The sequence below is a fragment of the Sorex araneus genome, chromosome 3, assembly GCF_027595985.1.
Source record: "Sorex araneus isolate mSorAra2 chromosome 3, mSorAra2.pri, whole genome shotgun sequence".
In the NCBI taxonomy this organism is placed as follows: Eukaryota; Metazoa; Chordata; class Mammalia; order Eulipotyphla; family Soricidae; genus Sorex; species Sorex araneus.
In genome coordinates this window covers 48,884,795-48,910,225 of record NC_073304.1, presented here as the reverse complement: position 1 = coordinate 48,910,225, position 25,431 = coordinate 48,884,795, and the positions used below count along the sequence as shown (strand labels likewise).

The 25,431-nt window shown below is 43.7% G+C and overlaps 1 protein-coding gene across 1 annotated transcript in view; it reads right to left on the bottom strand.

Moving 5' to 3' along the window:
- NIN (ninein) overlaps positions 1-25,431 on the bottom strand; it is a 112,258-nt gene that overhangs the window by 67,490 nt on the left and 19,337 nt on the right. The window contains exons 4-5 of the mRNA XM_055131317.1: positions 20,939-21,020; positions 7,970-8,139 (exon numbers count right to left, since the gene is read on the bottom strand). Of these exons, the coding sequence (XP_054987292.1) occupies positions 7,970-8,139; positions 20,939-21,020 (252 nt within the window). The remainder of the gene's footprint in view (positions 1-7,969; positions 8,140-20,938; positions 21,021-25,431) is intronic.

The window sequence follows — 25,431 nt, the reverse complement described above, 5'->3', positions numbered from 1 at the left end:
GTAGTCGGCAGGCCTAGAGCAGCCTCCACCAGCCATCTGCTCCAGCACAGACCTCTGGGCCCTGCAGGATGTACGGCTAATTAAAACGATTATGGGGGCACACCCAGTGCCATTCTTTACCAGCAGAGGTGGCTGAGCTGTTTCGTTTTGTTTCCCCCCCACCACCACCCCGATTTCTGAAAGGGAAAAGCTGGGCTAGCTCAGAGAGAAGCAGCAGCAACTTGCCATGAATAGCAAAGATCCCCAAGCAGAGGGAGCTTTAGGGGCCCTTCACAGGAGTGGAACACTTCCTAAAAGAAAAATGCATTTAAGAGAATATTTACTGTTGAAACTTTAAAATTCATAAAAGCACAGCACCTAGGGCCGGGGGAATAAGCTCAAGTGGCTTAGTATGTTCAGGGCCCTGAGGCCATAGTGATGCTGTATGACCAACACACTCACCCCACTTCAGACTGAGGGGGTAGCCTGCTGGCCCCCCACCAGCACTTTGGGGCCCAACCGTTACCCAGAGTGGTACATACAAAAGCAAACAAACAGGACTGGAGCAATAGTTCAGTGGTTGTGTGCATTCTTAGCATGCAAAAGGCCTGGGTTTGACGGTGCTTCCCTGAATACAGCTGGGAGTGACCCCAAGCACTGCTGAGTATGGCCCCTAAACCAAACAAACAAAAATTACTGATGGAATATTTAACTAAATGTCTTAAATATTTATCAGGCCTCACCACGGGCCAGGTACCAGAAGCTCCGTGCGGCCAGCAGGGCTGGCTATGGCTTCTGCAAAGTCGCTTCCTGGGACTTGGGTTCGTTTCCCGCTCTCCTGCCTTTGAAAGCAAAGCTGGCAGCGGCAGCCTGACAGCCCAACTCTCTATTATGAACCCAGGGACAAATTGCTCAGTTGCAGGGCTGCCAAGATGAGAATGCAAATCAGTTCTTTTATCTTTAAAAGCAATTAAAAACTATAAATGAGTGCTGGGGAGAACAGGAATTAGTTGTGTATGATTTCTAAATGCATACACATTTTAGATGAGTCCCCCTACACTGCCAGCAGCCGTCAGGACTGCCAATGTGAAAAAAATGCTGAATTTCAAAGAGTCTGAGCCTTAAGCCTCTTCTATAAGTTGGGGACTAATTTCAGTTCTGTGGAGTTTAAAGTCTTGAAAAGAAAGGGATTCAATAAAATAATAATAATAATAATAATAATAACAATAATAATAAAACATCTGCTCAGGGTGCCCCGCTTATCTGAGCTTCTCTGGGCAGAAAACAGATGGTGCTTTTCTATTTGGCAAACACTTAATGGTATAGTTGGGAAAAGTTAAGTATCATTAAAATTAACTTCTTGATTTTTTTTTAACTTGTTTCTGGTTTATTTTCCATGTTAGAAATTTCTGACTGACCTGGAAGGAGGTGGGAGGGGGGACTGAGTGCCGGGAGAATTTCTTCTAGGTTCAAGTCAGGAAGATGTATCAGAGGAGCAAAGCCTGAAAGCCTAAAATCTGAGCTAGAACAAAAGACATCTTATTAGATGCCCTTTGAAGGGGTCTCTTCACATCTCTTTCAAGGGATCAGTTGCACCTTGAACGACTGTTTCATGCCGGGAAAGAGGCAGATGATCTAATCCGACTTAAGAAATATAAAAGGAAACAGGGATAGTAGTAATACAAGAAACTACCCTGATGACTTTATATGGTCTGACAGAAATAACCAGTAACGATAATGAAACTGTTAACTTTATCAAAGACTAGAGTGAAAAATATAAGTGGGAGCAGTAAGAAAATAGGTGCATTTCCATGGTGAAAGCTCTTAGCAGAACTTAATAACTCTCTTGGTTATTAAGACGTTTGCTCTGGAATTTACTCTATACAATGTAAATGAATCATTCATGAAGCTCAACTGCAAAGCTATGCATATATGAAAAGGAACATAAGGGACTCCAAACTTCACACTTCTTGAAGTTTGATTTTAAGCAGGGTAGTAAATCAGTTTGGGAACTGTTGCCTTTTAAACTTTTGAAACCACCACCATGCCCAGCCTCCTCTCACTTGTCTCCTTCAGCTCCAACACAAAGACTCAGTTTACTTGTGCATTTGTGGGGGAAGGCAACAATTGGCTTCAACTTTTCGCTTGGGTTCTCACTAAACTGAAGGGTTTCAGCTTACAGGACCATTGTCTACAGTTGAAGAAATAATTGTTCAAAGCCTCTGGCTCTTGATAAGACTCTTATGAGACCTGATTTATTCCCTGTAGAGGAAAACAGTTAACAAGCATTCCCCTGTTTTCAACGAGGGCAGAAAGTAAAATGGCCCTGGCCCAATTGTATTAATTGTCCAACCTTTCCTTCCAGGTCTGAGTAAACACAGGCTAGCATTGAGAATGAGCTTTGTCCTCCCCTACCCCGACTCACCTGCATAAAATTCAAGGTCAGCTCAGTAGCCATCATATATAGATATATAAAAGAGGGCTCTGACACTCAAAACTCTCATTTCTTAATGAATAACGCAAAACCAACAGCCAGAACCTTCTCATTAATCGCACCTTCAGTCAGAACCAAGAATGTACCTTTTGTCAGTCTGGATTCAGGCAGAATCAAGTGTCCAGCTGAAGAGCCTTCAGTGAAAAGACTCTCACGAACAAAGAAAAATCCCATTTTCCTTTCAATATCATCTGAGTTGAGAGGTCAGTCTCCCAAGGGGGCTATTTGCCAGATAAACACTAAATTGAAAGGTAAATGCACATTTCAGCCTCATGGGGGACCTCCTTCTCACTTTCTGTGAATTACTATGTCTTGTCTGTTTCAGTATTTGTTTCCATGAGATTCATAGCTACACCTTTTAGAACTGAAAATTTAGCAAGATTACAGTTGGTTGTAATCTTGCTAAATTACAGTTTTCTACAGAATGGCTGGGTGGCCTTACAAATCAAACTTGGTAGCGGAGGCATGGCATAGCCAGGCTACACTCCGGCTGTTTCAGCAGGAAAGAGCCAACTACAGGCATAAAGCTGGGAGGAAGGACGAGAGGACCATGACAGTTACAATTTAAGTGACAGTTTGAACATGTGAACTGAAACAAAAGTCAGCTACAAAAGCACTGGGGCTAGAGTAGTGATAATACAGCGGAGAGGGCGTTTGTCTTGCATTCGGCCGATCCAGGTTCGATCCTCGTTATCCTATATGGTCTCCCCAGCACTGCTAGGAGTAATTCCTGAGTGCAGAGCCAGGAGTAACCCTTGTGCATCACCAGGTGTGATCCCCGCCAAAAAAAGCCTCCCTCCCAAACAAAACAAAACAAAACAAAACAAAAAACACAAGGGGAAACACTTAACAAAGCTTACCCTCATCTGCACTGTTCAGGAAGAGGGGCCGAGGGTGGTGAGCTTTGTTTCAAAGTCACCAAAAAAGCATGAAGCTTCACACAAGCTTTCAATTTGTGATGAGGCAGGCATAAGCCCTAGCAGCTCGGGTGAGGCCCCCAAACCAACAACAATAAACAAAGTAAGTGGAGTTGCTGGGAAGCAATTTCTGAGACGGCATCCCTCTCACGCGAGTGTTTTCACGTAGGAGTGTTTTCTTGAGGGAGGGGAAGGCAGGGTGGGGCAAGAGAAACTACAGAGAATAACCTACAATCCAGATTAAACACATGGGAGAAATTCTCGTGCATAAGAATGCAGAGAAAATGGGTGAACCGCTCCCTTGACTCTAGAGCTCAGAAATGAATTTCAGGATGCAGTACCTCCCCTGCTCTTTACTATGGACTAGCCCTTGGAGGAAACAGAGATGAGGAGGAGGTGTATTGTTGCATTGCTTCGGGTGGCTGCTCAGGAATGAATTCCTGGACGGGAGAGAGCCACCCAGAGGTCAGTGTTCATAGGTGCTCATGAACATCATTCCACTGCCTGCCGGTCCTGTTCTCAGATAAAAGGAAATAATAATCTGCTTTACTTTAGAGCTAAAATTAGTCTCCGTGGATAAGCAACAGATTTCTCTTCCATTTAACTCTCTCAACCACCAGTTATGTTCTTTTGTCCTCGTGAAAAACCTCCAAAGTTGGGTCAAGAGATAATAAAGTGGTTTGGGTGCATGCTAGGTTCAAGTTCCAGCACCTGGTCCCAGCATGCATCACTGAGTGTAGCTGTGGAGGCCCTTAATCTTGGCTGGGGTGGCCCAGGCCCGTCATTGAGCCACTGGCCCTGGTTGGCCAGTTAAAGCTGGCTGGGCCTCTAGGCATTCTTAGCACTGCCTCCTCAGGGCCCCCCAACAGTCCACCCAACACACACCAAAAAACAGTCAACAACAATCTACTCAGAGTTCCTTTAGGAGCAGGTCTGAGAATAGGAGAAAGCTCCTAAAAGGAAGTTAGGGAGCCACCTTCCTTCACAGGGAGCAGGAGTCAAAGGAAACTCCGTGCCAGCAAGCACTACTGGAGGGAGCAAGATGGGGCCTGGGAAACCTGAACGTTTCTCCATCCTGCTCCCTCCAATACTGCCTCATGGCACCGAGCTGAAGTAGGAGCCCGCAAAAAAACATGCACACCCAAGGAATAAGTTTTTAACCCAAGGATGGGAGACAAAAGGGCCTCAGGCAACCAAAGTGGAGACAAAAGCAGACTACAGTCCAGAGAGATAAGAGAGAGGGTCAGTAAAGCCCACCGTGCCCATTTGGGGACCACTCTGGAGATGCCCACAGTTTCTGTTCCAGGGATAAGCATGTTGGGAGCAAGGCTAAGAGGCCGGAGCTAACCATCTGCACCAGAGTGAAGTCTGGAAGCCAGCCAGGAAGCAGGAGCACTGGCTGTCACTGCCACATGCAACAGGGTGGCACCTCTAGGAAACCATGTCACAGGCTGTTCCTGCCCACAGACAGGGCCCCACAACCACAGAGCTTGCTCAAAGCCAGGACAGGACCTATTAAGGCAAAAGGGCCATCAGGGGAAGAAACTGACAGGCTGAATTTTTACTTACAAAACACCCATTTCAGGCAAGGATGCACTACAGGAAATCTGGTTTAAGTCGAATGTCAGCAAAGAAAGAAAAAGGCCAAGGGGGTCAGGAAGGTAGCTCAGGGGGCTGGAGCACATACTTGCCTACACAAGGCCCCAATTTTCATCACTGGCACTGCATGGCCACCCAAAGAGCACTGGGAAGAGTCCTGGTAGTCCTGGAGCACTGCATCCCAGCGTCAGACTCTGGCACTGAACTAACTGGCCCAGCTGACCAAGTATCACTGGAGGTGGTGTCGGGGTACCCTACACTAGCACTGCTTGGGAGGCAGTCCCCTTAAAGGAAAGAGCATAAAAGTCCTCTGGCACTCCTGTAACTTTTGGGGGTAGAATGGAACAAGCTCTAGACAAGCTCTAGAAGTGGAATCAGGAGGAATAGAGAACAGACTGGGAGAAACATGCCTCTCTCGGCCGTTCTACCAAGTGTGGGTACCAACACAAAGGCTTTCTTCTGGGGAGCATGTCAAAAGGTTGCACTTCAGTGATTTCTGGAGGAATTAGGAGCTGGAGCCAGGGGAGGCATGAGTCTCCTAATGCAGTCCTTCAAGGTTTCAAAAAGAGCTAGAATTTGCCTATACTCAGGTCTTTATACATCATGAATAAAGTTTTGCTTAAGTGGCAAATCTCATTGGAAGTTGGCATCTTGGCTAAAACAGGATGTACGGAACAGGTTGCCAGCAACTAAGTTGGTTCTGCCCATAAACTTTCTAGGGACTCCCACATAGTAACTAGAAGATCAATCTTAGAAAAATATAACAAATTGGGATGGAAATAGATGAAGAGGTTTAAAGTCTTGCATGAGGCCAACCCAGATTCATTTCTTGGCACCACATGTCCCCAAGCACCGCTGAGTGTAGCCCCTGGGACCCCATGCACTACAGTGGTGGCCTGGGTGAACCCCAGCACCTCAGGGTCTATGCAACATCACATCCTTGAACCCTGCAATCAAATACTAGTGTGATTGGCAGAGAATTGCTGGGAGGAGCCCCTGAGCCTCCTGAGAACCACTTGGGAGCCGCCCATATCAAACCACAAACAACCACACATACACACACACACACACACACACACACACATTTTAGCACCAAATAGCAATAATGTACTGAAAACAGTGGGAGAAAAGGAGGTAACAGACTAATAGTCTTAAATACACACCACATTACAGGGACCATGCAACAGTCCTTATGACCCTCCCAATGAGAGAGAAATGTCAGGAGCACTGCAATAACTAAAACAGAAGAAGTAGCTGCTGCTCTGAAACTATATGCAAGAATGCTGTGCCTGTGAGTATGTGTCTTTCCCCAGAGAAGGGAGTCTCACTAAACCCTCAGAGGGACCCAAGGAAGCCTTGGCAGCCTAACTGGAATGAAGATGGCACGCAGCCTCAATGGGGCTGCTGGGCCCAGAGCTGGGGCATTCTGGCTGCGCTTCCTGTGTTCAGCTGTCACTTCTCACCCATACCTCACTGCGACCATGTCTGTGGTTTTTCTCTCTCTATCCTCATGCTGCTTGGCTTCCTTTCTCCTCGCTCACATTTCTGCTACTGCTTCTTCCTTTCTGGTATTCAGAGACAGGCATGGCATGCTCTCAGAAAGTAATGCAAACGCGTCCTGCTCAGCAGATGCACTTCTGAACCGCAGGACTTAACAGTGAGCACTTGCATTCCTCCCCTCCCCTTCGTGTTTGGGGAGTTCTAAACAGTCCAGGGAGTTTCCACGCTGGGGCTTTGTAGGTGCAAGTGTTTTAGAGGTTTCATCAAGTTAAACATGAATGACAGAAACTCTCACACGTCTGCCCACATGCCATGCTCCCGTCTTTGACCAACCCACAGTCAGTTTTGAGAAAGGTGGCACATGTTGTCTCTTTTTCACTTCATGTTGTTACTCAGAGAAATGATCCCCACCTGAGGTGGGATTTGGAAGATATATTCAGCACTGGCTCAGCATGGTCTTTTCAGTCATGTTCTATAAATGGAGTGCTGGCAAATGAGCCAGAAAGAGTAAGGACAACGTTGTAACTTCCTCTTTATGGTCATGTTATGGCAAAGTGAAATGAAGAGTGGGGGTTAGAGGCAGGCAAATCTCTGAAGTGGGGAGAGGCAGGAAGCCTGGTGGGGTGGGGCCAGCATGCAGCCCCCACAGTGACTGTGCAGTCGAACTGCTTTGTCCCACCACAGAAGAGAAGATGCTGGCTTTCAAAATGCCTTCCTTAGTACTTCCATTTCCTACCTGTTTGGGATGCTAGTTTATAGGTACTTGTTTTGTTTTGTTTTGTTTTGTTTGGGGGCCACACCCAGCGGTTCTCAGGGCTAACTCCTGGTTCTGTGCTCAGGGATCACTTCTGGTGGGGTTTGGGGGGACCATATGTGGTACAGGGGATTGAATCCAGGACAGCCATGTGCAAGCAAGAGCCCTACCTGCTGTACTATCACTTCGTTAGTTGTTGTTTGTTGTTGTTGTTATGGGTGAGAGGTGGGGGTGGGGGAGGTAGGCATAAAGGGGTGCTTGGTTAACTTTTATATTATATTATTGTGATTTTGTGGTTTGGGGGCCACACCTGGGGAACCACCCAAACCCAGGCCTCCAGAAGGTACAGCATGGGCTCTAGCCCTCCCTAGCCCCTGCTTTGCTGTTTATATAACTAAAAAGACAGTGTTAGTAGGAAAGAGATATTCCCAAGAAGAACTAGCAGTTGTAGGTCGCAGAAAACAGAAAAATAACTGGATCGTGTACTCAAATACAAATTTGTATATACATAAAACAAGCACATAAGTGTTCCACTCGCCAAACTCTGGAATGGAAATGAAAACATTCAAGCAAGATAAGAATTCGTCGTCTACAGCCTAAAGGTACAGAGGAGCGTGAGCGAGGAGCTGGCAGCGAGGAGACGCCCCGCTTTCTCCCGTGCCCCTAAACCAGGGAGTCCTGACAGCTGCATGTCTGGTCCCAAGGGATGTGCCCGCTCAGTCCTACCTCACTGTGGTCACCGGCGGGGATGTGCGATGGTTGCGCTTCTTCATCTAGTGGCTCAATCACTGTCACCTCAGCAAACTCCTCCACGGACTCTTGAAACTCAGGTAAAGACCTACGGCCGTAACGCTTCCCACCTCGGACATATTTGGGCTGAGCTTCCAGAGAACAGTCTGGGTAAGGAGACAAGAATGGAGGCCACATTACATGACAATCTCAGTTCGGCACTAACAGTCACCGCCGTCGGACACAGCAGCTTATATCAGCCCCAGAATAAACCACCGTGCGGCAGCTGTGGTGGATGTGGGCGTCCATGACCCACCAGGTCAGAGGCAGAGCAGCTTGTAATTCTGGATGAGTCACAGCACCCACGACTAACTGCCTCTGGCGGGAAAGATACCACAAGGGGTTTGACTTTAAGGTACAGAAGTTAAGTTCAGGGCAATGCAAAGGGTCCTATTTGTGCTCTGTTTCTTAAGCTGGTGTTCTGCAGAGAGAAGAGGACAGGGAGGGATGACAGTAACAAAGAGCTATGCTGGCGAGGAACTCTTGGAACACGTTGATAAAATGAACATCGTATCAGCACTGCAGAGTGAGTATTGCAACCAATTAGTCTGAAACATACCTCTCTCATACCTCACTGACTCCTTTGTTAACCACCCCACTTTCTGATCCAGCAGACAAGCGGGGTGACAGAACAAAAGCACTGACACAGCGGATCCTAATCAATTAATGACAGCTCATGGCTTATATGAAACCCTGCCATCAAGATCTCATTATAAAATGAAAAGCTGTGGAATGAAACCGCAAGTGCAGAACTCCATTAAGCAAACTGGTGTTTGATGGTTTTCCATAGAAAGGACTAGGCCAAAAGGGGGAGCTGCCGCCTGACTGTCCAGAAGGAAGTGGGCACTCAGACTCCTTCTCACATTTGACATCCCCCACCACCACTGCTTTCACGCCACCAGCCACCATCACCAGCACCCAGCACCACTACTACACACTAGCCTTTCTCTACATTAGAGAGCGTTCTAGCAAGAAAATAAATACTTCACTCATACAAATATTATCTTAGCTACAGATGTCGTAGTACCTGGCACAGAACTACGGCCGGATCGAGCAAAATATTTCATTAAAAAAAAAAAATACAGGGGCTGAAGTGATAGCACAGCGGGTAGGCCGTTTGCCTTGCATGCGGCCGACCTGGGTTTGATTCTCAGCATCCCATATGGTCCCCTGAGCATCGCCAAGGGTAATTCCTGACTGCAGAGCCAGGAGTGACCCCTGTGCATCACTGAGTGTGACCCAAAAGGCAAAAAAAAAAAAATTACAAATCCAAACCCCCCTGGGCTGAGAGGTAGCACAATGGGCCGAGTGCATTGAGTGCATGCTTTGTATGCAGGAGGAAATCCCCAGCATTGCACGGTCTTCTGAATACTACCAGGAGCAATCCTCAAATATAGAGACATGAGCAGCCCCTGAGCACCACCAGGTGTGGCCCCTAAATCACAAACAAGACCAAATCTGCAATGCTTTGATTTTGGTTCTGGTACTCATGGAAACTGTCTCTGTGGAGATGACAGACACTATTGTGCTCTGTCTGAATGTGGCAGTCTGGCTAAGGTCTGTCTGAACTCAGACATGCAGGATAAAAGGGGGGTGTGCTCCCAACAGTGTTCAGGGGGTCCTTTCCAGTGGCTCTGTGCAGGCTGGATGGTTCAGGTATCCGTCCTCAAAATGAGGTGCTGCTCAGGCCCAGTGTTTCTGAGGACCAACCAACTACACCCAGAGTCCTAACGGGACCGTGTGCACCAAGGACTAAACCTGAAGTCTCCACATGACAAACATGTACTCAAGCCCTTTGAGTTATCTCTCAGGCCCAAACATGTAGGGTTTTAGGTGAAGTATGTACACTCAAAATAAGAGTGGTTGATTAGGTAGGAAATAAATCTATATAGTGGGTCAGCCATTAATTTGTCATTTCCCTGCCAGGCCCGGGAACCCTTTAATTAATTCTGCCTGCTTTTGCCCTGGGCGCCATGCCCTTCTTCTGGGATAAGCTTAGATTTCACAAATGTGATCAGAAGCATTCGGAACATGCTCAGCAAAGCTCAGAGTGAAGTATTTATGTCTGCTCTATCATTCCAGCGATATTTATATACAGCCTTTTCAAAGTTCCAGCCAAGACATTTTATTAGATCCTATGATTCTCTTGCAGGAAGTGTTTTAAACATACAAAATGTACACTGAAAATCACATGCATATTTGAAAATACCTTTCATCAGAAGACAGTGTGTCAGCTTGTAAGTGTTGAGGAGTGGCCCAGACACCCGAGCTCCTTGGTGGCAGCTGACACCCACAGATGCTAGTCAGATAAGAGGCAATGCAGAACCATCCTTAATTTATTACAGAGACTTCAACTTCAGTGACAGACAATAAGATACACTATTAATGATGAGAAGGACTTGGGAAAGATAAAAGGAAAACCTTATAATGTCAGCAAATGAAACAAGGGCTCTGCCAAGGGTATAAACAACACCTGGGGGTGGAAGATCGTCACACAGCCTATACTTCTGTAGAGGAAAAAATATAGAGGAACAAAGCAAACATCTTAAAACACCACCACCAAAACCCACTGTGACTGAATCCCAAATCCACTTGTGCTAAAAGTTTTCTCTGGTTACTGGACACTAAATATGCCACATAAGGCACAACTCCTTTTCTAAGCAATGCAAGTAACAGATTACAAATGTTAGGGACCTATTTATTTTGGGTTTAATTTACTTTTGTATATATTTCTGCATTACCTGTAACTTTCTACTTTCTACTATTCTATTTTATCATAATCAATCTACTTTAAATTGACTATCCTTCCATAATAACCAACATTGGGCAAACTGTAAATATTATATCACCAAGTCAGATTCCAGAGAGATCTGCCAAAATGTGTAATTTTGGAATACTGAAATTAGCACAACTAAGGAAGCAGGGCATATTGAAATTTTCTCATACTGAGTTTCCCAAATGATCCATTTGGCCAATAAAGAACTGGAGTAATCATTATCAATTAAAAGGAGTTGCATTTTAAACCTAAATACACAGATATTTCTCTCATATTTAGAGCAACGGGCTCATTATACTTACAAGATAAGGGAAGAAGCAAAAGTGTTAAGGCCCAGAAAGAACAGTCTTGGTCAACAATGATTAATGTGCTCAGTCATCACTGTGTTAAGCCTGAAAACCCTAGGATTCTCCTTACAGTCTTAACCAGAGCTCAGGAAGTCAACAGTAGTCCACCAATGGGATGTCCTCACACCTGAATTAAAGAATATCTACTCCTTCCTTACCAAACCCAGTGAAGACTTGCAAAGCTACAGCTCTCAGGAAAAGCTTCTTTTCTTCATGAGTACATCCAGATGTAACTTATATGTTTCAGAAACATTTCCTGCCATTCTGGAACAACTAATGTCTGATAACAAGGGCTACCTGCTTTATTATAAATGAAATGATATGTATCTGCCTTCCTTTGAGATACATGCATGTAGCTGCTTGCATCATGAGCTACAAGGAAGGACACAAAATGCCAGTCAAAAAGGTATAAACAATTACTACTGTGTCTTTAAGAGTTTTAGCTCCTCAAAGTTAGATTTATGATTCTACCAGGATAGCTAAATTTCAAATCACTTTCTCTGCTTTCCTCATTTTCCATGTCCCTTATTTGCCATCACCATTCCAAAGTTACAGTGGACTGTGAAGGAAAGCAGATCAGGCTAGCCTGCTGGAGAGAGTTCAGGACCCCACCCTTAGTTGGCTTTTAGGAGATGCAGAAACCACAGGAAGATGGCTGGCCTTGTTTAGACGGTCCAAGTTTCACTCCACACACCTGATAAGTAGGGTTCAACAGAGGCTCTATGATTCAGTTCCCTAATACTACAGAAGTAAAACAGAAGTAACTAATAGTATCCAAAGAGTAGGGAGATTCAAAAGAGGGGGAAAAAATTCTTGCAACCTTAAAAATAAAATAGAATCAGGATGTGCAGACACCACATGGTTTATTCCATATCTCATCTGTCCCAAAAAAGAGAAACCTTCAGAGCTCAGAATGAACCATAGTTCATGTGTATACCTTGTGAGCAGAAGGAGGATTTATATTAGGAAGAAATTTGAAATATGATGTCAGTAGGAATGACCACCCTGAGTTAAGTCAGAGGCAAGACTGTACGGAGAAGATGGGAGTGATTTCCTGGGGGAGGGGGGAGTGGAAGACTGGATCTGCAGGAGCCAATGGGAACTGGCTGAATGAACTCACCCACCCTAGTCCATCCCGGATCCACTAAACCAGCAGGTACAACGGCAAAGCAAAGAGAATGACTCAGGAGCTCATTGAAATAGCTGTCCAGGGGCCTGAACACTAAATACCTCCTTGGCAAAAATCCTAACTTAGGACCTGGGCTAAGACACCACCACAGGACATACACCGTAGATTAAAGGAGTGATGTCATTTCACAACTTCCAATTTCACCGCAGGTCCAATTTTCCACTCCTCCATCCCCACCCCCACCCCTGACCTGTTTAGCTGGCCTGGGAAATCACTCCCCGAGACCCCACCTTCTCCAAACAGTTTCAGGCCCTCCATGCTACCATTCTGTCCATTCACAGGACTTCTGAAATCCACATAAGCAAGGGTCCAACATGAAGCATGTGCATGTCTCAGGGTATCTTTGAGAAAGGCAGTCATGCAACAAACAGGAAGCACCTGTCACTCATCTCCACCTCTCAGTGCTCAGGTACACAAGAAATTAATCTTATATTGCCACAAAGGGGGGTGGGGTGGGGAAGAGAGAGGGGGGGAGGGAGGAAGGGAGGGAGGGAGAGGAAAAATGCCAAACCTGATCATGAACAGCTTTGTAACTGTGTATCTCATAGTGACTCAATAAAAATTAAAAAGAATATTATGCTGTATTTATTTAACATAAAAAAAATCGAAGGAGAGACCAGGAGGAGTGTGAGTGTGTGTATGTGTGTTGCTAATGCACTGATGACCTCCTGGAAGGCAGGGAGCACAAGGGGAGGCAGAGAACAGATAATTCTGTAAAGCTTTTTCTTCTTTTGTAATTCTTCACATATATATATGTATGTATGCATATATATATGTATTTGTGTGTCTGTGTATATATATATATAGAGAGAGAGAGAGAGAGAGAGTGAGAGAGAGAAAAATAGAGTGAGGGAGGAAGATGGAAGGAGAAAAAGAACAAAAATAGATTGAGACCAAGAGGGACAAGAGGATATATGGCATATAGAGGGACAGCTGTCAGGCAGAGACCTGGGGGTCTAAGGAGAAGGTGAAGGGCAACAGGAGGTAGGCAGAGCAGAACAGGCACCATTAAGGAGAGACAAGGAGAAGCGGGAAGAAGACAGTGGTGAGGAGAGAAGAACAAAGTCCCAGAGAAAGGACGCATCATTTAAAACTTAGAAAAAGAACTCAAAGAGTCCCAGGAAAACGGCTCAATGGCTTAAAGCACACAGCTAGCAATTGTAAGGCCCCGTGATCAGATCCTGGTGCTTTGAACAATCCTGACAGCCCTGCTGAAGGGTCCTGGGAAGAAAAGGCTCAGGCAGCAAGCAGGGCAAGTCAGGGGCCAAGAGTGGGCTTCTGGTGTAGCTGACTGCCCCACTGCTCAGGAATCCCCAGCAAGGGAATATTGTGAAAAGACGCAGTACATTTTCCTGCATGATTTGTTCTCCCTTATTTCCCTGGGAGGTCATCGGTGAGCCCTGTGGTCACCTCTGCTTCTGGGTGCACCTCACCTGCTGCTTTATCTCTGCAGCGCCAAATGTCTTTTCCCTTTAACTTTTTCCAAGACATCCTCAAAGCTGCCCTCCTATCCTCCCGGCCAGCCTGGAGAGCTCACTCTCTGTCCTATGCAGCCCATTCTGTACCTCAGCCCCAGCCTCCTCATGGACCCACCATGGGACAAATCTGCCAGCTACTGCCTGTGTATATAAAACCTTAGCAGCCTGGTGTTCCTGGCTCTGGTGACCTTGAGCCCCGGTTACTGCCATGACAAGACACACAGGTACCCCTGAGTGCTCAGTCTCAAACCCCTAGTTACCACCCAGGATGGCATAAATGAATGCCCCTGGTCAATGTCAGACCTGTGGGGAGCACCAGTCAGAATGGGGATGGATGAATTTCACTACAAAGAGGGATGGAGACAACAGCCAGGAAAGAATTCCAAGTGCAACAGAGCTATGCAAGCTCCCAGAAGACTTTAAAGACTTAATAATGCTCACTAAAATGAGGATATCACTGAAAAAGAACTTCAACAAAGATAAAATGAAGGAAAAATCCAAACAGAAACTAAAGGACACAAAGTTTGTGAGACTCCTTTTCTTTTGGGGGTGGGGGGTACTGTGCTTCTCTTTCAAATGTGAGGTTGTCAGCTTGATCCTTGGCATAGCCCTACATGCAATGCACAGTCCTGATGTCATTGCTGTTTGTGATCCCTAACACCACACGAAGTATGTGATCTCTGGCACAATGCAACAAAGTGCATGCTGGTACTGCAACTGAAGTATCTGTCACTCAGCTAGAACCATAACTAAACATGTGAGCATTGCCACTGAAAGTTTGAAAGAGCACAACTAAAGTGTACAATTCTCAGTGAGTACTACTGCACCACAAAGTGTGGCCCCTGGCAAGTATCACAACTAAACAAAAAGCATGAAAATAAATAAAAGACTAACAAAAGAAGAAAGAATTTTTGAAAAATCATATAAGGCCTATATCAAACAGCATCAAGAGTTTCATATTGCATTATAGGGATTTCAGAAGGAGGAGATAGAGAAAGGGGCAGAATTCTTCATTGAAGAAATAATAGCCGAACTTTCCAAAGATGAGAAAGTAGTTCTAAGTGTTTCAAACAAAATAAACCCAAAGAGATGTACACTAATACACAGTATAATTAAAATGGAAAAAAATTAAAGATAGAGAATTCTAAATCTACAAAGGGAAAAGAGTCATATAAAAGAGACTCTCACAAAATTATCGGCAGATTTTTTTCAACAGAAATTCTATAGGCCAGAACGGAATGGCATGAGGTACATATAAAGGGCTGAAAGGAAAAGAACTCCAACCAAGAATATTCTACCTATCCAAGTTATCATTGTCAATCAAATTTGAAAAGAAATAAAGAGCTTTTCAGACAACATTCAAAGTAATCAGTCACTATTTAACCAGCCTTCCAAGAAACATTTACGGAAAAGAAACTACTTGGAACTAGTAAACTACCTAGGAAACAAAAATGGAGAAAGAAGGAAAGCAATAATTAGGTCTTGTTTCAAGTTTTATATACTTACTGAATCTTGCCTTTTTTTTTTAAACCTTCATTCTGTTTAAAGAATTTTAAATTTCAAGTATTGCGTTTTTCAGTTCTAAAATTATATTTGTTTCTCTTAAAGTTGATTTCATTTGCTGAGATTAGTTTATATTCATTTAGTTTTAGCATTTTCTCATTCCATCATCGAATGTAGTTATGTAATAGGTGCTTGATGATTATTTGGCTCAATTCAATATTTGGCCCAGATCAGGGTTGGCCTATATTGATATTCTGTTCTGTTAAGAATGGATCATACTGTCCTAATTTTTCTTTTGTTGAGTAATTTTGGCTATAGCCCAGATATTTTATATGCTCTAAGTCTCTGGATTCCATTTTATTCCTCTTGAGACAAAACAAAGTAGAGAGATATTATCTGCTTGATTTCAATGGTGACATTTCAAAGTATTGTTTTATAAATGTAATTTTTATTGAAATTTAAGACTTTTATCCTTTTATTAATAATTCATAACTTTTTCATAGAAACTAAGAATCTCAAAGTATCTTCTTTGTTCATGTCAATCTACTCTCTCAGTAGAAATGCCTAGATCATAACATGTGGTTATAACATCTGCTCCATGGTTCTATGATGCACCATTTAATAGATATTCAGCTACAAAGATCATAGAAAAGCTAAGCAGAATATATAATCCTTTTTTACATATATTTTGCTTAGCCATTTTTTACTAAAAACTATTTGTTAATGTAGAAGTAGGGCTAGTATCATAGTGGACTAAGTTGCTTGCTTTAAAAATCCAAGAATTTATTCTGGACTACAAATAAATAAAACATTATATAAATAGACTAATTTATAAAATATAACTTTAATAAATTTTGTTATATTTGTGTGCCAAGAAAATCTGAGTTATGTTTTTTATTCCATTATAAAGTTCATTGACAGAACAGAAGACAATCAATCCTTTGGTATTTTAGGGATATTTACTAAATAACCTGAATACTGGAATTATCTGTCTGAGAAGACTTTCATAACAAATACTTGTTATATGAAAAAATAATTTGTACCCATAACCAGGCTTAATCTTATTTTTATAATGATTTGGCAGTCCCAAAACTAAGGTTTTCCTCACCAGATGAAACAAAGAGAAGATAATTAATATTAACCATATCAGGGAATCAAGGGGCTTTCTGCATTTTGCTAACATTTACTAGAGAACAGAAATCTAATGCAAGATGCATCAAATGAGGCCCAAATCTCTGGAGAGTGGATCCAGACAGCATGCTGATGCCATGGAGCTTAGAGCCAGAAAAGCCATTTCCATTACAAACATCCTATAATCCAAAGCCATAGCGTGTGGAATGCATAACGAGTAATTAAATTGTTAGCTCCTCTCTGAATCCAAAAAAGGATTTTTTTAAATAGTGTTGTACGTAGATATGTGAAAGTTAGGTCACTGGCAATACTAAATTTATAAAGGATTCCCTCTATGACCAATCAATTTTTCTGCTTTGTCTGAATTTTGGTGGTTTTTTTTTTTGTTGTTGTTGTTCATTATATTGCTGTTATTCCTTTTTAGGGAAAAAAATTTCCTTCAAGTTTTAGAATCATACGTATCAAAATAAGAAGATGCTGAAAACAATCCATATCCACTAATTTAAAAGTAAAGAAACTACTCTAAAAATATGCACAGCAGTCATATTAGGAGAAAGCACAACTAATTCTTGAAACCGTCAGGTTTATAAGTACTTTCTAGCACAACCACTTTTATCTCAGGTAACAAAGGATCACAGAGGTTATAACATATAAAGTTACCTCAGGGAAGGAACAGAGACAGTATTTGGTAACTTCCTTCTACCACACCATTCTAGTTTTTTGAACATCATTGCGTGATATAGCACCTGGTATTCTTAGGGTATAAAAATTTTAGATGCTACAAAATATAATTCACAACTTCATCCGGTTTCAACAGCTTTGTGCAAAAGGTCCTCTAAAATCTCTCTCATTGGTTAAAAGTGTTTTTCTCTTAATGTCTAGCAGATCCACTGTTTTCAAAGGGCAATACAAAGATCCCCAAATGTAGCCCCTTACAACAAAAGATGAACTTAGTACCAAACAGCCAAATACGGCTGAGGACAAGGCAGCCCTGTCAGTAATGATCAGGTGAAACTGGCTCTTACTCCTTTCTGCCTCTGGCCACCTGTCAGACTCTTTTTGGCCAGGCTGCACTGACTGGGTCTGTCCTCTGCTCAGCCATCCAAGGCTAATATCCTTAACCAAGTCTCCCGAAGTCACTCTCCTGCTCTGTCACTCTCTGAAACTTCAAAGAATCCACGTCCCTCTTCACCTCTCTCATGCTGCTTCCGGCAGCACTGTCTCCAGCCCCACGGTGATAAGGTCTGTGACTTAAGGCCGAATTTCTCAACCAAGGGCCACGGGTTCCCAGGACATCCCATCAATGGAGGGGGCACATGGCATGAGGCATGGGGGCCACCCCCTGTAGGAAAGGGAGGGCCACAGAAAGGAAGCAAAGTCAGCAGGGAGCTGAGAGTTAAGAAAAAGTTAAGAAACACTGAGTGTGTGTGTGGGGGGGGGGACTGGAGCAATAGCACAGCGGGTAAGGTGTTTGCCTTGCATGAGGCCAACCCGGGTTCGATTCCCAGCATCCCATATAGTCCCCTGAGCATCGCCAGGAGTAATTCCTGAGTGCAAAGCCAGGAGGTAACCCCTGTGCCTTGCCGGGTGTGACCCAAAAAGAAAAGAAAAAAAAAAGAAACACTGAGGGGATATAGTCATTTTTCTCAAGGGGAAGGAGGGATAAACTCAGAAGGGATTTGAGCCCTGAGCTACCTTCTTCCTTTGAGTATTTTGGTTTGGGGTTGGGAGCCACTACTGGTGGTGCTCAGGGCTTACCCCCGGCTCTGTGCCCAAAGATCCCTCCTGACAAGGTTGGAGGAGGTTGAGCTGGGGGCAGGCATGAGCAAAGCAGGTGCCCTGACCCTAGTGCTCTCTCTCCCGGCCCCCCTGAGCCTTCTCTCTGTCTCTGTCTCTGTCTCTGTCTCTCTCTCTCTCTCTCTCTCTGTCTTTTGCTGGCCACACCAGAGAGCCTGTGGTGGTGGAGTCACAGTTTAGAGTCTCTGGGTGGGAGATGCTCCCTGGAGGGGTCAGGGAGAGATGAGCCAAAGACAGACGACAGCAGAGCTGCTCAGGAACAAGGAGAGAGACAACTCTACTGTCTCAGGAGGAGAGATACTCTCAGGTGTAGGCACCAGAGTCTAGCCTGGAGAGCCAAATGTCAGGAGGGGGAGCCGAGCCTAAGGAAAGACTCGCAAGCACTTTGCTGCCTCATTACACTAATTTGGGGCTGCTTTAGAGCAAAGGTTAAAGGTTTATTGCAGTCTACTGAAAGGAAAGCATGCAGGGGAGCCATAAAAAATCCCTTCTGTGGGCTCTCCTGGTGGGCTCATCCAAATGACGGTCTCAGCCTGCACAGCTGTGCGGTTCACACATAACCCTGAATCCGCCATCTGGAGGGCAGAGTCATCCACAGCCCTTCCCAGCTCCGCCAGCCATTGTCCACTTCATCCCACTTACAGCCCAACATGGCACAGCTCCAGGGGCCATCTCCACATTTGTGGTCATCAGAAGTTGCATATTTATGAAGGTAATTGTGGTGACACTACAGATTTTGAGGAAAGAGCAGCAAAAGATCATGTGGCCTAGTGGCAGGGTTTCCCATTCCAACTTCATACACACACGATACGTGTATGATGCATAATATAAATAACATAAACACATGTGAAAAAGATGAAATTTACACCTGGAACACTTCTGCTCATAGTCACTATAGTGATAGCACCATAGTTCTCTCTATTCGTGAGCCTGAAGTCTCGCACAATTAACAGCAAGATGGCAGACAATCTTAAAAAGGTAAAAATCCAGTAAGATGTGAAACCCCATAGAAATGAAAACCCTCCTCCTAGTTCTGGTCACTTTCAGGCGCGGTGACCTGGGGTAGGTGTACAGGGGTAGGGTGCTTGCCTTGCATGCAGCCAACCCTGGTTCAATCCCTGGCACCACACAGGCTCTTCCAAGCCCAGCAAGAGTAATCCCTAAGGGCAGAGCTAGGCATAAACCCTGAACACAGCTGGGTGTGACTTCCCACAATAAAATAAAATAAAAGTCTATGAAGAGAGACTGTCTCAAAAATATAGTCACTCTCTTCCCAGGCTCTCTGGGGCTTTTTGGGACCACTGACAATTCCCAGAATTGACGATAAGCTCCCTATAGGTAGTCACTCTTAGCAAAAAGGGACATACTGAGTCAATAATCCAAAACACCACTAAATGCCATGTTCGTGCACAGGACATAGATCTGGAGCATTCTGGAAGAACCAAGAAGAATCAGATCACTGGTAAGAATAAGAAATGACTTCCCATAAGGGCTTCATCTAAGTAAGTCTCACTGAATAACTCCTTCTTTGGAGTGACAAAATGTAGACGATCACTCCTTGGACTCAAAAGTGAATTATGTTGTGTTTCCCCTTAATCTTTCTTCCCCTTACTTGAGGTTCCAAGATTTCCAACACTGTTAATGACACATTCACATACACTGTCTCAACACCATACCTACCATCATAATGCCATTTTTTAAAAGTCAAATTTGTGAGCAATGATTTACATTAGTTTCATACTTCTAGTGAACAATCATATGGGTCAGAAAAAATTGTACAATCTGTAATACCACCACAGTCAGATTTTTATCACCACCTAAATTCCCTTTTGGCCTTGATAGTCAATCTGTAGCCCTTGTTCCTGACAACCACTGATTTCTGGTAAAACTAGACTGCACTGTAATTCAATTTCAACACAGAACTGACCCTAAATACTTACATATTTAATTGATTGTGAGACATAAAGCCTGCCATGCACATAGATTTGAACACTTTGGAACCAGGAAGTTTGTATTTTACCATTATAATTGAGAACAACTTATTCTCCTAAAAGTATTCAAAATAATTGTGTCTCTTGCACCTCTCTGGTACCTTGTAAAAAATTGAAATAGCACGCCTTTTTTATGGAACAGTCATTGAAAACTTATCACATGTTAAGCATTTTACCAATCACAGCAAATACAAAAATGAACAACTCCATCCTCAAGAATTTGAGAGGAGAAGAGAACCAAATAGAACAAAACATGATCATGAATCATGACAATGGCAGAGGATTACCCATTTTTCCAGGACTAAATACAATAATCTTCAAATTGGCTGCCCTTCATCCTTCAGGTACAATCTCCCCCAATTCTTATCCTTACACACACACAGGAATTAAAATCGGAGGAAGGACCACTGGGCATCGCTCAGCTCTATTTGCAAGTGAGTTATTGCCGCACGATCTGACATTGCCTAGGAACAATCTAATTACTTCTTCCATAATACGCCTTTGTGGTACAGAAGTCTCATCTTAGTGTTGAACAGCAGCTGCAAGGCCTTTATGATGATATCAAAAGGCAAGTCACTGAAAATAACTGCTCAATCTGTGAAAAGCAGATGCCCGAATTCTCTCACACATGCTTCAAGGCCCCCAATTCTTCCTTAGATAACTTTCTAAGAGTAATGTGGAGAAGTGCCCTTACCTGGTTCTTGAAAGTGTTCTTCATTTGACAAAGTTCTAGATAAGATAAGTATCAGTGCTTCTTTAAATTGGTCAAAGTGCACCTAAAAAAAAAATTAAAAATACATTGTAAATGATGTTCAACATCCTTAAAGAAGTGAATCCATCCACAAGTTATCAGAACCGCCTATAAGCATCTTAAGAGTCTTGAAGAAAAACTCAATGTACTTTTGTTCCCTTTTCATTAATTTCTCTAAAGAGCTAAAGAGAAAATGGGATGGATATTTTTTGGGACCCCCCCCCCTTTTCTCTAATATAAGCACTAATAATAAATATTTATATTTATTCAACCCTGAGGGAGAAACTACAGAGCTAATCTCTGATAAACAGGGTGGGGTGTGTTTGTGTGTGTCTGTGTATTTGAGTGTGTGTATTTTGGGGGATAGAATCCTGAGTCTCACACATGCAAAACATATGCTCTCCACTGAGACACATCCCAGCCTAAAAAAGAATTTTTTTAAAAAGATTTAGTTTTTTTAATTCTTCTTAACAAGACCAAAGGAGAAAGATGTTAGATCAGATATTAAGAAAAGATTCCTAGGTAAATGATCCATTGTGACAATGCCCTGAAGAAGCTTTCATCTCTTAATATATTCCGGAAGAGAATAAGCTATCTTTTGAGGATGACTTGAAAACAGTCATGCCTGGGGCAGATATATATAATATTTATCTCCTAAAGCCCCAGTGACTTTAAAAACAAGAAAAATCAATAGCAAACACAAAGGCTAAAAAAATCTTGTGAAGCCTTTTCCTGAATTCCTGAAAATACAATTACCTAGACTAAAGCAGGAAAAATCCCGAGTTTTTATTTAAGCAAGTATTCTATTAGAACTGGAATAGCACCAGGTTAAAAGGATAAAATAGTATTTCTTTTTTAATGGTCAAGTATACTTTTCTATGATGTAAATTTATGTGATGTCACCATGTGGCAAAAGGAAGAAAAAAATATTTATTCTCATAATTATGGTTTGTTCATGTGGTACTGATTTATACACAAGCCCATATGCAAATGAAAAATCAGTAAATCTATAGTTTGCCTGCTATAACTCTCTCTGGATGACATTACAAAAGACTGCCTAGAAATTTAACTATAGGTGACAGATAAAACTACATGCAAATTAAATTTTAAAAGCAGCAAATCTCAGCAGCAATCTAAACAACAGAGAACAGAAATCATATATTGTTTTCTCTGTGCAAATAAACACAAGAGAAGAATTCAAGATTACTGCTGTTACGCTGTTTATGGTTCCCATTTGAAATACTCCCAACTTATGTATGACTTTTCTACTGTCTTCATTTTAATTACTTCAGATTATTTTCCAAAAGCATGCTCCTTTATTTATTTATTTTGCTTTTTGGGTCACACCCGGTGATGCACAGGGGTTATTCCTGGCTCTGCACTCAGGAATTACCCCTGGCAGTGCTCAGGGGACCATATGGGATGCTGGGAATTGAACCCGGTCAGCCGCGTGCAAGGCAAACGCCCTACCCGCTGTGCTATCGCAGCCCCAAAAGCATGCTCCTTTAGACCATACAGATTTTGTTTTGGTTTGGGGGCCATCCCCAGGTTGCCTAGAAATCATTGTTGGTGATACTCAGAGATCACTGCTGGCAGTGCTCTGGGGACAATATGTGGTGCCAGGAATCCAATCTGGGTCAGTCCAAAACAAGACAAGTGCCTTAACTCCTATACTATCTCTCTAGTCCTCTAGACCATACAAACTTTTGTTTGGTTGTTTGGGGTTACACCCAGCAGTACTCAAGGCTTACTCCTGGCTCTGGGCTCAAGATCATTCCTGCTGAGGCTTAGAGGATCAAATGAGGCAAAGAGATCGAAGCTGGGTCAACTGTATGCAAGGCAAATGCCCTACCTGAGTCCACAAACATCACATGCCCACCTTCTCCCCACAGAGGGACACTTGCAGGCAGCACTGACTTCCTCCCAGGCCATGCCTGCCCCTCAGGATGGGAATGTAGTGGTCAGGAGGACAGGTTCTGCCCTGGAGTCACTGGGTCTAGCCTCAGACCCAGGCTCAGATATACAATTCCTGCTGTGCACACACCTGATTACAACATGACCTCTACTTTGCTCTACTCTAGAAGTGGGGCTAGGTAATGGCTAATGTTTGTTATTCATTCAACAAATATTTCCTGAGTGATTGCTAGGTGCCAGGATGGACTGAGAGACTGAGCTACAAACTTCTATGGAGCTTTTATGCTCGGGAAATGTCACCTGGAGTCAGGCAGATAGATGGCAGGTTGTTTATGGTGCCACAACTCCCTCCTGGTGGCATTAGGGAGACAAAACAAGAATTATTCATGTCCTAGGACATCCAGGAACTTAGGCACACAAGAAGGATGTGTATGCCAACGGGATAGTTAAGGCCCTCCCTCAAAGTGGGGAGGTTGCTGGGGCTCGAGCGATAGCACAGTGGGTAGAGCATTTGCCTTGCACACGGCCAACCCGGATTCGATTCCCAGCATCCCATATGGTCCCCTGAGCACCACCAGGAGTAATACCTGAGTTCAGAGCCAGGAATAACCCCTGTGCTTTGCCAGGTGTGACCCAAAAGCAAAAGCAAAAAAAAGCGGGGAGGTTGTTTCATCACTTTTTCAGAGGAACGCAAACCATAAATTTGAGCAAAGCCATTGGCCACAAGAGTAGCTGAGGACACCACGTGGAAGTGGAAAGGATTGAAGTAGGGCCCAGGAGCCGCCTCTCTCTCAAAAGCTGAGAGAAATGAGCCCAGCGCTCTGTGTACAGGTACAAACTCTGGGCTTCTCCTTTCTGGGACCTAATGGACGCTGGTGATGTGAATGAAACCCGACTCTCTCCAACACATTAATGAGCTAGTCAAGGCTCCCTTTCAAAAGGGAGGAGCTTGTGTGAGACTTCCTCACCCCTTACTGGGGACTGGGTGGGCTTTCACTGCCTGGGCTTGAGGTTTCACTATGTAGGCATGAAAGAATATAGTCCTGGCATAGCTCAGTAAGGGGCACACGGGCCCTCAAGGGATAGGGCTTATCTTCCTCTATCTTGCTCCTACTAAGAAAAAATGACAAAGAGATTTATATGCTGGAAGCTAATTCTAGACCAGAGCGTCATAAACTTTCTCTATTTACAACCCCTCTTCACCTGAGAAATACAACAGAGGAGAGTACAGGCAGAAACACCACAGATCGAGGATCTAGGTGGTTTTAAATTATTTTCCGGTAGCTGCACATTAAGAATTTTTGCTGCCAATTTTTTTGTGAACCCCCTGCCCCACATTCAGTGAGCTGACCTCAGAAAGGATGATGATACACAGTTTAAGAAATTCAGTCTAGACAAGTCATCAGATTGTGCCCAGACCATCTCCACCAGCTTTTGAGGCAGTGTGGACCTCATTTATATGGAGAAGGACTATCTCATAGACTCATTGCTCGAGTATACCACTCAGACAGGAAATGAATGAGCGGTGCTCACAGCTATTTATTCTCACTCTACCTGATTCATTATAAGCTTAATTATCTATACTGATTCCCAGCTCATTATAGGTTAAAAAAGTACAAAGAGGGGAGTGGTGCTGCTTGGGCCCTGCCATGCTGGGGATACTGAGGTCACTCCAATAGTACACAGGGCCGTTAGGGCTGCATTGGTAGTGCTTGGTGACCACATGAGTACTTGTGCAAGTACAAAGTGTGGAGCAATAGCACAGCAGGTAGGGCGTTTGCCTTGCACGCGGCCAACCCGGGTTCAATTCCCAGCATCCCATATGGTCCCCTGAGCACTGCCAGGAGTAATTCCCGAGTGCAAAGCCAGGAGTAACCCCTGTGCAACACCAGGTGTGACCCAAAAAGAAAGAAAAAAAAAGTACAAAGAAAAGATAGGACTCTCCAAGTTAAGTACAAAAAATAACTACTGATTCATGGGGTTGAGAAAAGATATGAACTATTCGCCCTCAAACAAAAATAAGGTATAAATTTCACACTTAAAAATGAGTTTGGAAAGGTTTGGGAGTCTAGAGAAAGAGTACACGGGTAAAGCCCTATATGTAGACCACTCTGGTTTGATTTCCACTCATGTGGTCACCAAGCACTGCCAGTGCAGCCCTAATGGGCCCTGAGTACTATTGGAGTGACCTCAGTATCCCCAGCATGGCAGGGCCCAAGCAGCATGACATCCTCAGCCCTTGCACTAAATCCCCAGTCTGCTGGCCAAGAATCATTCATGGGTCCCCTGAGCCTCCTGGGAACCCCTTAAAGAGTCTTGAGAACTCCAGAAACTAATTTAAAAGCATATGCACTGAAAAATGGAATTATTTACTGTTTGTCCAAGCATCAATGTGCTACCAAATAAATCATGAAAGTATCGCTCATAACAAAGAAGAGTAAGTGATAGAGCAAAAAGATGTTAAATGATCAAGGACAGCCATATGGTGACTAATGTCTGATTATAATGGATAGAATGGGGAG